Source organism: Saimiri boliviensis, chromosome 2 (genome assembly GCF_048565385.1).
Source record: "Saimiri boliviensis isolate mSaiBol1 chromosome 2, mSaiBol1.pri, whole genome shotgun sequence".
Lineage (NCBI taxonomy): Eukaryota > Metazoa > Chordata > Mammalia > Primates > Cebidae > Saimiri > Saimiri boliviensis.
Window position 1 is genome coordinate 34,003,612 of NC_133450.1, and position 15,798 is coordinate 34,019,409.

Below are 15,798 nucleotides of genomic sequence, written 5' to 3' on the forward strand. Positions count from 1 at the left end.
ATGTTGTCAAGATAGTCTCGATCTCCTGACCTCGTGATCCACCCACCTCGGCCTCCCAAGTTGCTGGGATTACAGGCATGAGCCACCGCGCCAGGCCTCCTACTTGATACTTTTAAGCCTTTTTTTTTTCCCAACCTGAGGTGAAAAAATATTATTTCTGATGTTTTAATATGTATTACTCTTATTACAAAATAGCTTTATTTGTTTTGAATGTTCCTAATAAAAAACAGAAAAAGTTGACAAGGAGAGAATGTTGTAGCTGGGTATGACTTCTGTCTCTCATTCTCTGCCCAATGGAAAACAATAAAAAGGGTCAAAAACACTTCCGCATTGGAATAGTCGCCTGGCTGTTGCTGGCAGGAACTTACAGGTAGTAAGTTCTACCTGGGCGTCCTTCTGTTGCCTGCCTGGAAGAACAAGTGCATTGGTGCTGTTCTGAATCCTTGAACAACTCAGGCGATTTCTCAAAACGCCTCTTGCAGTCATGGGGCAGGAGCTGGCTTGTGGTGACCAAAGAGTCAGCTGTGCTCAGTGCTCTGTTATTGTGAAACATAGACTCCAGAACAAGAAGACTCTGGACACTTTGTATGGGTGTCCTGGAATTTCCTTCTTGTGATTAAAATAATTAAAATTTAGTCTAATTCAGAGAAGAAAGGCATCTCTAATTTGAGTAGACCTTAAGACAATTATATGCTAGGTTAAAACTGCCCATATCTGAACTTTTTTTTCTTAACCTGTAAAAATGGCAGTTTCATGTGGTTCATGTCTTAGATGTTGGTACGTTCGGTGGGGCGCAGTGGCTCACACCTGTATTCCCAGCACTTTGGAAGACTAAGGCGGTCAGATCACTTGAGCTCAGGAGTCCAAAACCAGCCTGGGCAACATGGTGAAATCCCGTCTCTACCAAAAAAACAAAACAAAAAATTAGCTAGCTGTGGTGATGGGTGCCTGCGGTCCTAGCTACTCGGGAGGCCGAGGCACGAGAATTGCTTGAACCTTGGAGGTGGAGGTTGCAGTGAGCCAAGATCACACCATTGCACTCCAGTCTGGCAACACAGCAAGACTTTGCCTTTTTTTTTTTTTTAAGAGATGGTACATTTGCTTCTGTGAGTCTCTAAAGCCTGAAAAGTCCGCTTCTTCCCATCCCACAGCCCCTCATTTACTTACTTCTCTACCAATAATATTGAAACACAACAATTTAGACCCAGTGCAAGTGGCACCTTTCCAGGGAATCTTTGCTCATACCCTAAAGAAATTAGTTGCTTTCTCATCACTCCCAGGCACTTTGTTGGTGTGTCATTACAACTTTATTTTTTTTGTTGGTTTTGTTTTGTTTTTGTGTGTGTGTATGTTTTAATCCTAAATTCTGCCTTAAGTTTTAGGTAGCTGTTTAATCTCTTTTTCCCCATTAGTCTACAAACTCTTTGCGGGCAAAGAGTTGAGTCTTGTTCATCACTATTGTCCTAGAACCTAACACTAGGCTTTGTGTAAGTCCTCCAAATAAATAAAATAAATAAATAAATAAAAGTTTGTGGAATGAATTAGCAAACAAGTAAATGAATGAATGACTACAGCAGGAATGGGGAACGGCCATCTCAGAGAGAGGCTACAGTACTGAGAGTCCCTAAAAGTCTCTAGAGCCAGGCTGCTCAAGGCTATCAAGAGGCCAACCCCAGAAGCCACAGCAGCCACATGCTGGGTGCATTTGTGTTGAGCCACAGTCCTTCTATCACACACCCCAGACCCTTCAGATGCTGAGCCCCGTGGCGTGCTTACTCTGCAATAGGCTGCCTTTGCTGCAGTCCTGTCACACACCCCAGTCCCTTTAGATGTTGGGTCCCGTGGCGTGCTTACTCTGCAATAGGCTGCCTTTGCTGCAGGCATGGTTACTTACTCCCCCAGAAAAGCTCTGCTATGGGGCAGTCCACGCTTGCCAAAACCTCTGCAGAGGTTTTAGAATCATCTGCTCCTCCAGGTTCAGAACAGCGTACACTGTCCAGACGGCCTGCTCAGGACATTCCTGGCTTGTGAAATTTCCTTTTCTGGGGGCACTGGAGCATCACAGGAAATGCCAAGCAGCTGTTTGCCTCTTGGGTGTGGGATCAGGTGGTCCCCAAACCCAGAATGCTCCTTCATCACCAGGCAGCTTGGAGGATGGACCTAGGCTCAACTTGGTAAAGTGTCACACATGTCTCACCCTAAGTTCACAGCAGATGAAACTCTCTTTTCAGTAGCAGAAAGAGAAGACCCTGGCAAGTGCCCCCAGCTCTAGTCCCAAGGTGAAATAGGAAGACCTGAGAATACAGAGCACTCTCCTCATCTTACTTTTTTATTTTAAAAATATAAATTTTAAAAACGTGTCATCCTTGCGCGGGGGCCATGCTAATCTTCTCTGTATCGTTCCAATTTTTAGTATATGTGCTGCCGAAGCGAGCACTCTCCTCACCTTTCAAAAGCAAGGCCCAGGGAGAGACAGGGGCTGCCTGGATTTGCCTTATCTTTCCAAGGATCCAGAACCCATCCTGACTGCTGAGACAGTGCTGAGCACCTGGGACTGCGTTTTTCTAAATGGCTTAGTGTCCTGGCTTTGGGCATTGTTGAGAGGGATTCTTGGGCAGGATAGTGAGATGTGAAGGGGTCAGGTGACCAAGAACCCAGGGAGAAAAGTTGGGGAGTAGAAGAGGTGAACGAGTGAGTAGTGTGAGGTGAAGAGGCCAGAGGTGACCCACCTGAATTCAAATCCCAGCTCAGCTGAGGATTCATGACCTATGTGGTCTTGAATTGTACTTGAATCTCTCTGAGCCTGACTGTCCTCACCTGTAAAAAGGCCTCTTGCAAGGCAGATTGGCTAAGCTGATTGATTAAAATAACAACTTTTGTTTGTTTGTTTTAGAGACAGGGTCTTACTCTGTTACCCAGGCTGGAGTGCAGTGAAGCAATCATAACTCACTGCAGCCTCAACCGCCTGGGCTCCAGCAGTCCTCCCACTTCAGCCTCCCAAGTACCTGAGACTATAGGTGCAAACCACCTCACCCAGCTAATTTTTAAAAATTTTTGTAGAGATAGGCTCTTGCTCTGTTGCCCAGGCTGGTGTCAAACTCCTGGCCTCAAGTGATCCCTCCCGAAGTGCTGGGATTGCAGGCATGAGCCATTTCTCCTGGCCTAAAATAATATCTTTAAAGTACCTTACCCAGTCCTGGGAACCTATTAGGTGCTCAGCAAACATCAAGGAAGGTTGGGGTGAGGGAAGCTGTGTGGCAGATGCCCTACGGCGCTGATACTTCCCTTCATGCTCCCATCAAAGTCCCTATTGGGGCACAGCTGCTTTTGCTGCTGTCACCTCTCATCTTGAAGACAGACCGTGAGACCTGCTCCATATGCAGCTTGGCTTCTGGGATCCCTTGAGCAGGCAAGCTTGGGACACTGCCATTTCCTTCACCCTGTGATCCCTTCTCATTCCAAGGCCTGTGGAGAAAGGAAGGAATCTCCTTCCAGCTGGGCCTTGCCACTACTGAGTGGGGGATTCAGCAGCAGCGCCTCTCACCAGCCAGTGTCTTACTACCCTTGCCTCTGAGCTCCCTCTCCTGCCACTTCCAATGCAAAGGAAAGAGGACACCTGTCACCCAGAGAGGTAGAAGCTGGTGATAAAGAAGGCAGCTCTCCACCTTCCCCAGTCTTCTCTCAGTCTAGGATGCAGATGCGCCACAGCCTCAGGCTGAGATCAAGACAGGCAGGAAAAAGAAAGTGCTGCCCCAGGGCTTGAACTCTGGAAAGTACTCCCTATTCATAATGGGGCTCTTTTCCTTGCCTCCTGCCCAGGCCATGATCTGAAGGAACCAGGAAAGGAGTAAAGAGCTTCTCAGAACTTCCCCGGACAGCTAAGCTGCCTCAAGAGGTGATAGGGTTTGGCTCTGTGTCCCCATCTAAATCTCACCTTGAATCATAATAATCCTCATGTATCAAAGGCGAGACCAGGTGGAGTAATTGAATCATGGGGGCAGTTTCCCCCATGCTATTCTCATAATAGTGAGTTCTCACAAGATGTGATGGTTTTTGTTTTCAGGGTTGTTTGAGACTGCATCTTGCTCTATTGCTCAGGCTGGAGTGCAATGGCACAATTTCAGCTCACCGCAACCTCTGCCTTCTGGGTTCAAGCGATGCTCATGCCTCAGGCTCCTGAGTAGCTGGGATTACAGGCATGAGCCACCATGCCCAGCTAATTTTTGTATTTTTAGTAGAGACAGGGTTTCACCATATTGGCCAGGCTGGTCTCAAACTCTTGACCTCAGGTAGTCCACCACCTTGGCCTCTCAAAATGCTAGGATAACATGAGCCACTGCGCTCGGCCAATATGATGGTTTCATAAAGGGCTTCCTCCTTCACTTGGCACTCATTCTCTTCTGCCACCCTGTGAAGAGGTGCCTTCCCCCATAATTGTAAGTTTCCTGAGGTTTCCTAGCCATGCAGAACTGTGAGTTAAGTAAACCTCTTCTTTTTTTTTTTTTTTTTTTTGAGACGGAATTTCACTCTTGTTACCCAGGCTGGAGTGCAATGGCACAATCTTGGCTCACTGCAACCTCCGCCTCCTGGGTTCAGACAATTCTCCTGCCTCAGCCTTCCGAGTAGCTGGGATTACAGGCATGCGCCACCATGCCCAGTCCTTTGTTTGGTATTTTTTTTTAGTAGAGACGGGGTTTCACCATATTGACCAGTATGGTCTCGATCTCTTGACCTCGTGATCCACCCGCCTCGGCCTCCCAAAGTGCTGGGATTACAGGCTTGAGCCACCGCGCCCGGCCTAAACCTCTTCTCTTTATAAATTACCAAGTCTTGGGTACTTCGTCATAGCAGCATGAGAACAGACTGATAAAGGAGTTCGTCCTCAGGTGTCGCTCTTCCTTCCAACCTTCCCAGGAGCAGCATTCAGGACCAAGGGAGCCACAGTGAAGCATTGGTGACTCTGACATACTCTGGCGCAGAATTGTGGGTGCTCAGGATGCAGAGGGAAGTTGTGTTGGAGAACAGGATGTGGCCGGGCTCTGAGGCCAAGCAGCAGAGAGTGGACTTGCTGAAGATGGTGGAACAGGGACACACACTGGCCCTGGACTAGGGGCTTAGAATTTCAGCGCAGCTCTGCCACCAACTAGCCATGCGGTCTTGATCAAATCAGAGTACAGCCGTGCACATCAGTGCCCTCATCTGTAAAACTGGACATTTGAAACAAATGACTACTGAGGGTGTGTGGTTTATTTTCTTTCCTGCTCTAAACAATAAAGCAAGACTCATGAAGAGTTTCTGAGAAAGAAAATTATGTCATTCAAGCCAGGTCTTGGTAGAATTAGCCTGAAAGTAGGGTGCTGGGTGTTGAATCAGCTGTGCATTGTGGTTTAAGCCAGTGGGGTTTTCCGTTCTTGCAACATAAAGAAGCCTGAATGCTGTGGGCAATGTTCTTTGAGGCATATATTAAGAGACTGGGCTGTGAGACCATCATGTTTGAGTCCCAATTTCTATCATTTCAGAGCTGTATGACTTTATAATAAAGCGTCACTACTTTAAGCCTGATTCTTTACCTGCAAAGTCAGGGTTAATCAGAATGCCTGCCCCCACAGTACAGCTGCCAGATCTGGAGTGACTGCAGGCCAAGAGCCTAGAAGGGCGCCTGGTACATACGGAAGCACTCAGTAGATGCTGGCTTGCATCAACATGAATCCCGGCACGTTGCCAGCTGTCTTTTGCTTTTGGCTTCCTTGAATGCATTCCCATCACTTCTCCCTGTGTTCCTGCCCTCCTCATTGCTCCTGCCCACTGAATTGCCGGCAATGCCTGCTGTTGTCATAGTTTCCCCAGATAAATAGAATGCTTGCCTTGTTTTAACTGGGGCCTCTTTGCCTTCTTCCTGAAACCCTTGGTGTTTTGGGAGCCATCACCACAGCTCCTTCTCTCTTCCCGTCTGCCCCAAGACATCTGCCCTTTCCAGGAATATAATCCAAAGCTTTGCTTCTGTGGGCTCATTTCAAATGCCCTCCTTGCCACACTGAAGCTGTAGTGGCTTTCTGCCCAGTCTCAACCTCCCTTTGCTGTTGTCCCTCCCTTGCCCAAGCACCCCCACCCTACCATACTGAAGATTTGGTGGCCGAGAATTTTCTATTTATTTATGTATTATTTATGTATTTCAGACAGTCTCGCTCTGTCGCCCAGGCTAGAGTGCAACAGTGCAATCTCCGCTGGCTGCAACCTGTTTTCTGGGTTCAAGCGATTCTCCTGCCTCAGCCTCCCAAGTAGATGGTATTACAAGCATGCATCACTACGCCCAGCTAATTTTTGTATTTTTAGTAGACATGGACTTCTGCTATGTTAGCCAGGCTGGTCTCAAACTCCTTACCTCAAGTGATCCAACTGCCTCGGCCTCCCAAAGCGCTGGGATTACAGGTGTGAGCCACCACTCCTGGCCAACTTCTTGTTTTTTAAATACAAATCAACCTCAGCTAATTTTCCCAAGAAAATTTCTCAAGGCAGTATCAAATGCTTTCTAAAACATCCTAGTACCAAAAAAAAAAAAAAAAAAAAAAAAAAAAAAGGTTTTTCCTTCATCAAGTAGAAATGAAAACTTTGTTAGTAATGAGTAATTCTGTCTCAAGCTGCAGGGGTAACAGTTTCCTTATTCTCAGCAGCTTGCAGGTTTTATTATATATACAAACACACACATATGTGTGTGTGCACATATATATATGTATGTATATTCTGAATTTGGAGTAGTTTTGGCTTTTCATCTTAAACTTAGACTTCTTCACAATTGCAAGATGACTTTGTTACAAAGAGCAAGTGAGTGTACTTAAAAAACCCAACTTCAGGAATAACAAAACAAAAAGTCACACTATTTTCTTTCAATAGGCATATTTTTTAAAAAAATAATTCCCAGTGCTGGTGAGGTTGTGGAGAAATGAGCATTCCGCTCATGAGAGTATAATTTGCAGTAAGTGTCTTGGTGGGCAATTTGAGACATATCAAAAGCCATTAAAAAATGTGTACTTCTAGCCAGACATGGTGGCTCATGCCTGTAATCCCAGCTACTCAGGAGGCTGAGGCAGGAGAATCACTTGAACCCAGCGGGGACAGACTTTGCAATGAGCCAAGACTGCACCACTGCACTTCAGCCTGGGCAACAGGGCAAGACTCTGTCTCAAAAACAAAAACAAAAACAAAAAACAAAAAAAAACCAGTGTACTTCTTTGACCTAGCAGTTTCATTTCCAGTAATTTATCCTAATGAAATAAGAATGCTATCAAACTATTGGTCTTAAAATTAAAGAGTTGTTAATAAAAAGTTAATAACCCAGAAGTCCAAATGACCAATATGATAAAACAACAACTATGCAGCCACTTAAAATGATGTAAATGAGCTGGGCACACTGGCTCACACCTGTAATCCCAGTACTTTGGGAGGTCAAGGCAGGAGGATTGCTCGAGGCCAGGGGTTCCAGACCAACTTGGGTAACATAGTGAGACTCCATCTCTAGAAAAAATTTTAAAATTGGCCGAAAATTTTAAAAGTGGCACATGTCTGTAGTCCCAGCTATTTAGGAGGCTGACGCAGGTGGATTCCTTGAGCCCACGAGTTTGAAAATGCAGTGAGTCACGATCATACCACTCCATTGCAGCCAGGGTGATCAAGCAAGACCTCGGTGCTTTATCAGGCAAGACCTGGGTGCCACATAGGGTGAAATGGAGGCATAAAGACCAAAGGAACTTGTCCAAGGTGCAGCCAGGGTTCACTTCAAACAGGTAGTTCCGCTGGGGGGAGCCCCTGCCCCAGCAGACACGGTATGACTCTCTCCAGGCCCTCTTCACCAGGCCCTCACATATGTTGCCACCTGCCCTCTGCCTTTCAGAGTCTCCTCTGATCAGTGACCTTCAGAGTTCTGGCCGGCACACTTTTCACTTTGAGATAAACTCCTCTTATTTTGATCACTAGGGTGATTTAAAAAAATGTAGATGAATGATTTGATTTCGGTAGATTGTATGAAGTTTTAAAAACACAAAATACTATTAAAAAGTGATCTTTTATGAGGAAAATGTATACAGACATACAAGAAATACTGAAGGTATTACAATACTGAAAGTATTACATTATTGGTAGGAGGTGGTATTATGAGTGACTTTAATTTTCTTTCTAGATTATCTGAAATGAATAGATATTACTTTTGTGTATTCACTGATTGACTGATTGAGGCAGGGTCTTGCTCTGTCACTCAGGCTGGAGTGCAGTGGTACGATCATAGCTGACTGCAGCCTCAACCACCCCAGCTCAAGCAAACCTGCCACCTTGGCCTCCTGAGTAGTTGGAACTATAGGCACCTGCCACCACACTTGGCTAATTTTTTAATTTTTGTAGAGATGGGGTCTTGCTATGTTGCCCAGGCTGGTCTTGAACTTCTGGGCTCAAACATTCCTCCCTCCTCTGCCTCCCAAAGTGCTGGGACTGCTGGCATAAGCTACAGCACCAGGCCAAGATATTTTTAAGTGGTCTGAGGAAGACCAATTTGAGACTGTTGCCACTTTTGTTGTATAGGGATCTGAGCCTTCCAAATGGGGAGGTCGTGTTCTCCAGCACGGCAGGAAATTTATTCTCTGTCCTCCCATGGTTCACACCAGAGGCAACCATTTCAAAAACAGTCCTTTTCCCCAGCAGCTCTCCAAGTTTCATGGGCTTTGTTAGCTTTGTCCCTCCTTGCCTGTCATCAAGAAAAAAGCCACAACCCTTGGTTGAACCCATGTCAACATGTCTCCCTTCCCCAGTCTCTCTCCTGCCTGTATTAGGGCCCAGCATTCCTACCTGATGCGACATGTGTCTGCACCTGTTTTCCAGTGGCAGAGAAGACATCCATCACTGAAATAAGCAGTCTTTCCTTCTATTTTTTCTTTGTTTTTGAGAGTCTTGCTCTGTCACTCAGACTGGAGTGCAATGGTGCAATCTTAGCTCATGGCAACCTCCACCTCCCGGGTTCGTGTTTCTCCTGCCTCAGCCTCCTGAGTAGCTGAGACTACAGGCACCCGCAACCACACTCAGCTAATTTTTTGGTACTTTTAGTAAAGAGAGGGTTTCACCATGTTGGCCAGTCTGGTCTCGAACTCCTGACCTCAGGTGATCCACCTGCCTCATCCTCCCAAAGTGCTGGGATTACAGTGTGAGCCACCGCGCCTGGCCTCCTTCTATTTTTTCTTTTGAAACAGCATCTCACTTTGTCACCCAGGCTAGAGTGCAGTGGCGTGATCACAGTCACTGCAACCTCGACCTCCTGGGCTCCAGTGATTCTCCCACCTCAGCCTCCCAACTAGCTGGGGCTAAAGGTGCACACCACCATGTCCAGCTATTTTATTTTTCTCAGTAGAGGTGGGGTTTGTCACCTAGGCTAGTCTCAAACTCCTGGACTCAGGCAATCCTCCCTCCTTGGCCTCCTAAACTGTTGGGGATTAGAGCTGTGAGCCACTGCTCCTGCTTCTGTTTTTTTTGTTTTTTTTTTTTTCTTATGGAACAACCGTACTGTGTTGTGAACTTTCTTATGCTCTGCATAGCTTAAATTCTTCCTCCCCGCCCACCATGATGGGTATGTCCCATTCCAAAGTGAAAAGTGTGCCATTTCCCTGCTTTGAAATTAGAACTTCTCTGAAGGTCACTGGTCAGAACAGACTCAGAGGGCAGGTGGCAACATATGTGAGGGCCTGGTGAAGAGGGCCTCGAGAGACACAGGCCATGTCTGATGGGGCAGGAATGGCCTGGGGCAGGAGCTTGCCCCAGCGGAACTGTTTGAAGTGAATCCTGGCTGCACCTTGGACAAGTTCCTTTGGTCTTTATGCCTCCATTTCACCTTATGTGGCATATGCACCCACCTGGTATCATCGCTGCGTGGATTCCATGAGTTTATGCCCACCATGTACTCAGAGCTATGCCTGGCACACAGTAAGTGCTTAGTATCAGCTATTGTTACATTACTTTTAAAAGTTGGTAAGGTGCTCAATTAATGGCAGGCTTCTTCCCATCACCTTCTCAACTAACAGCCAGTGATACCTGTGCAGACTTCCTGAAAGACTGGTCTAGATCTGCCTTCTGGGCTCTAGATGTGATACCCAACTGCCTGGTGGACATCTCCATTTGGGATGTCACACAACTCCAACTCAGCATGTCCCAGACTGAGCCCATCATCCCCTTCTACGAACTGTTGCTTCCATTTCCCTGTCTCAGAACGGTGCTGCTATTCATCCAGCTGCTCAAATCAGAGACTGGGCAATCTTAACACCCTTTTCTCACTCACATCCAGTCAGCCACCAAATGATGACTCTACTTTCTTAACAAATACCTCTTGAATCCACCAACTTCTCTCCATTGTTACTGCCCTCACCCTAGTGGAAACCATCATCTCGCTTAGGCAAGGCCAATGACTTTTTACGTGGTTGCTGTACACACTGTATTTCATCCTCCTAAATCCATTCTTCTTAAGCAGGTAAAGAGCTTCCAAAGGGAAAAAAAGCAGATATTACTAAGTCACCCTGTTACTTAAAGTTGTTAAGGTTCCTACTGCCCTTAGGATGAAATGCAAACTTCCTAACTTGGCTGGTGGAAGCCTCCTCAGTCTGGTCCCTGCCTAACTCCCCTGCCTCATTTCGAGCCACTCTTCCCTCAGTCCTCCTGGGGCACAGCACCACACCCTTTTGGCTGCTTAAACAGGACGTGTTTTCTGCCGCCTGTGCTCCTACACACAGGTAGTGTCCTGCCCCTTACTCACTGTACTGGCCTTTCCGCTCTCAGCTTAAGTCTCTTTTCATCCAAGAGGCATTTTTTGACTACCCCCATCACACCTTATACACCCCCGATCATAACAATCACTGCACCTTTAGTCACTGCCTGCCCTGCCCCTTTGACATTCCATGCAGGCCCAAACCACAATGTCTTGTTCACTGCTGCATCTTAGTTTGAGCACAGTAGTTGGCACACTGAGCGCACTTTAACAAGAAAGGAGGCAATATGCTTCCACCTCTGTTTGTGGTCTTTCTTCCTTGTCCTGTAGCCCACCTCCCCATCGCAGCTCCTCCATCTCTTGCCAGGCACCCCACCCTGCAGAGCTAGTGCCTCATCCCTTCATGACCTCCTGCCCAGACACGCTCTCTTCGATCTAAGGTTTCCACAAAAACTTTCAGGAAGGATCACATCTCCCACAATTGCCTTCATAAGAACTTTTTTTTTTTTTAATTATTTAGAAATGCAGTTATATACATAGAACAATTAAAATTAAATTAAACTTTGTACAAATATTAAAATACTATCTTCACACCCACTGCAATGTACAGGATACCAAAAAATATATATATAAAATAAAATAAAGCAAACCCAACTGATTGAGTGACATCCTGCACAGAGTCAATTATGAATGTGTTGTTTTAAACCATTACATGAGTACCATTCTGCAAAGGATTCCATAGTGGTGCGATAACCTGAAGAAGCCAGGGCAGGGTGTGGGGACTGCCACATAGCCCATGTACATCTCTCCTTCCTTGGCAATTGAGTGCTTTGCCCCTGTATCCCCTTCTGCTAGCTCTGCTGCTTTGCAGAGGGGCTCAACCTTGGGGTTTTCATTCACAATTCTACTAGGGTTTCAACTGGAAATTAAGAGTCACTTCCCAGCAAAGTGGGGCCTGCCACCTTTTCCTCTCTAGGGAACCAGCAACTATACCATTCAGACCAAACAGGCCAAGCAAAATATTCTCCAAGTCCCTCCTTGGGGCATCAGTAATGACTATCCCTATTCTGAAGGCCAAGAGACCCAGCAGGCCCCACAAGAGAAGCTCCCAGCCTCACTCACTGTCCTTGGCAAGCACATCTGCATTAAGCTGTGAAGCCTGCATGCTGCTTCCCTGCTAGGCCTTTTTTTTTTTACTTTGGGGGTAAGGAGCAAGGATGCAGAAATGTTTGCAGCATATTTCATTCTCTATGCAAGGATGTTCCTTGGAAACGGAGGCAACATTGTTATGTGGGAAGCCAGGGGTTTGAGAGCTCAGCTGAAACTGGGAGGGAAAGGGCTAAGGGCTATCTATTCCCATGCCACCGCCCATGAAGCAGGAAGAGTATACCTTTGTCTGAATTACCATTTGGCTTCTCCACTGCACTTTAAAGCTGGGGGAAAGAGAAGGAGGGCAAGATGAATGGGAAAGAAAATATTAGCTTAAGATCTGTTTGCAAATGGAGTGCTTCTATTTATAGCATGTACAGTGAAATGCCTTATAAAATCAAACAAACTTGTAAAGTGGCCAGGACTCAGTCCATTTCACAGTTCACAGCCAGTGAAATGGGAACACAGCACATAAAATACGGAAATGGCAAAAGATAGAGCCTACCTGCTAAACTAAGGCATAGAAGGGACGGATATTTTAAGTGATTTTTCACCACATTCTGGCCCTTGAAAGTCATTAGAATGTGACTACAAGTCACTAGGATATTAAACCTGCATTGAGTCAGCTCAAGTGTGCAAAAACAAATAAACAAAAAACCCAACAACTCTCTTAAATGTCCTTTGGTGCTGGCCATTCTCCTGTATCAGCCTCCTGCGAGAATGCCCTAGAGGTGAGCCCAGGAAAGCAGGGCGGTGGCTGGTTTCTTCCCCTCTGCTCTGGGCTCCTCAGGCACCCTGTCTTCTAACAGCCTGCCACCTGCTGCTGCCCTTGTCTCTCAGCCAGGCCCCACCTCAAGGCGCCTGTGGAGTCCCTAATCCCTCAGTAGGGACAAAGCCCAGAAGCCCTAGAAACAGCAGCACATGGCTGATAGTTAAGAAACTGTTTTGGAGGAAAGATAAATAACTGGGGGTAGAAGCTGTCATAGACTTCAGCAGTGAGGGGAGAATCAGCTCCTGCACTCACAGGCCCAGGAGCCTCGGGGAAGCGGGCCTCATCAAAGCCGGTGACAAGAGGGAGGGGAGGGGAGGGGACGAGAGGGGAGCCAAGGCTCCCATTGTTCTGATTTCTTCCTTTCCTACCAGGTGGGCAAGCCTGGGCTTGCTCTCCTCAGTGTTGTTAGTGGAGGGCAAGGCAGAAAGAGGCTTCAGGAGAAGGAAGGCTTTTCATTTTACCAGGGATCAAGTTGGTCATCTATGCAGAGGAATAAACCCCAAACAAAAAGTGCAATCTGTTAGGGGGAAAAAAAACTCCAGAGTAATAAGATAGAAAAAGGTAAGATCTTCCACTTAAAAAACCATCTTAGAATAGAATTCAGGTTTTGAAACAGTGGAAAATAAGAGCTGAAGTCTCAGCAGTGAGACTTCAGATTACCACCCCTCCCGTATTTGTCCCTGCTTTCCTTTTTTGGAGGAAGACAAGGGCACCGCTGTGGGTGTGGTAAGGCAACTGGGGCCATTAGGGACACCCCTCCAGGTGGGCCCATGCTAGTCTCATCTGCCTTCTAGTTCTAGCACCTTCTCCAGCCAGCTTCCTACCTAACTATGCTTTCCTGGACTCGGCAGAGCAGATGAGGGCTCCTGGGGAAGGGAGAAGTGTGAGAGTGGCCAACAGGCACAGCAGGCACTGCCCTTACCCTGAGAGGAAGGAAGGAAGACTACAAGTGGCAGCAAGAGGCCAGGGAATGACCGGGTGGTAAAGTGCGTGTGTAAGAGCGGAGGCAGGAGGCAAGAGGGTAACAGGCTGGGAGAAGACGATTCCCCTCATATTCCAGGTCACCCATGCCTGGAGCCAACCCTGTTAGGTAAGGTACTGAAAACATACTGGGCTTTTTATTTTTACTACCCCCAAGCAGAGAGGCTTAGGGGAGGGGCAGACATGCAGGACAGGGTCCACTTTGAAGTTTCCCAGCCACAGTGCTTCCAAACATTTTATAAAAAGTGAAAACAAACATTCCTTACTGCTGCGTCTGTCTTCTGAAGATGACAGCAGCTGGCAGAGCTTGTCCACCCCAGCCTAGTTAGCATTCAACACATGGCTATGGGAGAGTGTCCCTCATCAGCGGGCTCCACCCCCCAGGACCCTGTACTCTATAGACTGTTCCACACTCCTCCGCCCACCTCAGGCCGGTAAGGACGGGGTGCACATGGATTGTTTGTCAGCCCTTACCCCAGGGGGTCAGGGAAGGTTAAGGAATTGCTTGTCTGCTGTGACATGCAAGGAGTGGCAGGGAAGGGCAGAAGTAGGAAAAGCAGCAGCACAGCAAGCAGCAGGCCACTTTCTGGGCACAGTTACTAAGGCACGTGACCAGGGAGAGGCGGATCCTCAGGACCGGGCTGAAGCTGCCTGCAGCCACCCGGGGACTCGGTCTGTGCCTGTCGGCCTCCCTTCCATCACCACAAACCCAGAAAGGGGTGACCTGCCCAGACTGCCAGTGACCAGATGGGCACTCCATGGCATCTTAACAACTCTCCTGCCCCAGGCCCCTGTGGGCAGCAAGAAAGCCAGAGCTATCTGGGATAAAACCCAGGAGGCAGCATGCAACTTCCCCTTATACTCCAGGGAACCAGAAAAAAAGACAAGGCCAGGAAGGCCGACAAGCAGGAAGTGAGAACTTGCATATTAGGAAGACAATCATTATCAGCCACTTTCCTTCCCTCCCTTGGGATCTTCTGGATGCTTCTTGAAAACTGTCAACTCAACAGGACCAGCAGCCTGTACCTCTGGGCCAGATGGCTGGGTCCTGGGCCAGCTTGGGCATGATTTTCCAAATCTATCCTTGGCCAAGGAAATGTGCCACCAGTGTCAATCCAGGGCAAGCCCAGGAACCACACTCTCACCCCAAATAGAGCCACTTCTGCCATTCCTGACTCAAGAGCTCTCACACTTGGATCTGCTCCTGCAAAGGTCAGCAGGGGCAGCCCTCAAAGGAAATAGGCCAGACTCAGGCCCGGCCCCCTGTGTGGCAGGGGACAGCCGTGCAGCCACTAAGGCTTGTGGATAGCAACAAGCCTGCATGACAGGGAAACTGGACAGGGTGGGGGAAAGGCACAAGTAAACACAGCAGCACTCAGGCCCACAGGAGCTGATGGGGGCTGCTGCCAAAGAGCTGGCTGGAGGGGACCCAGAGGCTTAGGAAAAGGGAGGGTTCAATCCAGCACATTCAAATATGTCTCGACAGATGGGAAGGCTGGGCCAGGCAAAGAGCCAGCTCCTCCAGCTGTCCAACAGGCAGATGGCGAGAATCTTCCTTGAGTTTCCAGCAAGGTGGGCCTACAGTGCCCTCAGAGATACACAGATACACAGGTGGCAGCTCAGGTATCCAGGTAAGGTGGCTGGAGAGTACAGGGTGATCAATCCCGCAGGGAGAGGGAGGAAGGGCTGAGAGAACCTCGCAGAGAGGAAAGGCTGGCCGCTGCCCTCATGCTTCTTTCAACAGTGGAATATCTGCGGGAAGACCAGAAGGAAAGCACAGTGGTTACCTCGCGTGGATCTCTTACAGTACTCTCGATCCCCCTGCAAATTAGGGGCTATCCCACCTAGTCCCTATTTAAAGAAAGTAAATGTCCCACTTTAGGAGTTTCTAGCTTATCTTTCCTACCGCCTATGCGGAAAAACTTGGAATGTTCAGTAGCTGTCCTCTCTGCCTTAGCTCTGTTAGTCTAGTCACTTCCCTTTCTCTCCTAATCCCACCCTATGAGGCTACAAAGCCCTGTTAAGTCCTACTTGCCTCCTAAAGTCATCTGCCAGTTATGTGACTTTGGATAAATCACTTCCTCTGTTTTTGGTTTCAGCTTCTTCATATGCTAATGAGCCTCAAGCTCTCAACTTCCTAGGGTATTATCAGTCCCAAACAGCT

General features: G+C 47.6%; 1 protein-coding gene and 1 pseudogene across 3 annotated transcripts in view; both read right to left on the reverse strand.

The window, feature by feature from the left end:
* Window positions 1–2,336: 2,336 nt before the first annotated feature.
* On the reverse strand, window positions 2,337–2,437 carry LOC120364097 (U6 spliceosomal RNA; annotated as a pseudogene).
* An 8,781-nt stretch (window positions 2,438–11,218) lies between these two features.
* Window positions 11,219–15,798, reverse strand: part of SUSD6 (sushi domain containing 6) — a 106,434-nt gene continuing 101,854 nt past the window's right edge. For all 3 annotated transcript variants that reach the window (XM_074393071.1, XM_074393072.1, XM_074393073.1), the window contains exon 6: window positions 11,219–15,386. In XM_074393071.1, the coding sequence (XP_074249172.1) occupies window positions 15,361–15,386 (26 nt within the window). In that variant the 3' untranslated portion in view covers window positions 11,219–15,360. The remainder of the gene's footprint in view (window positions 15,387–15,798) is intronic.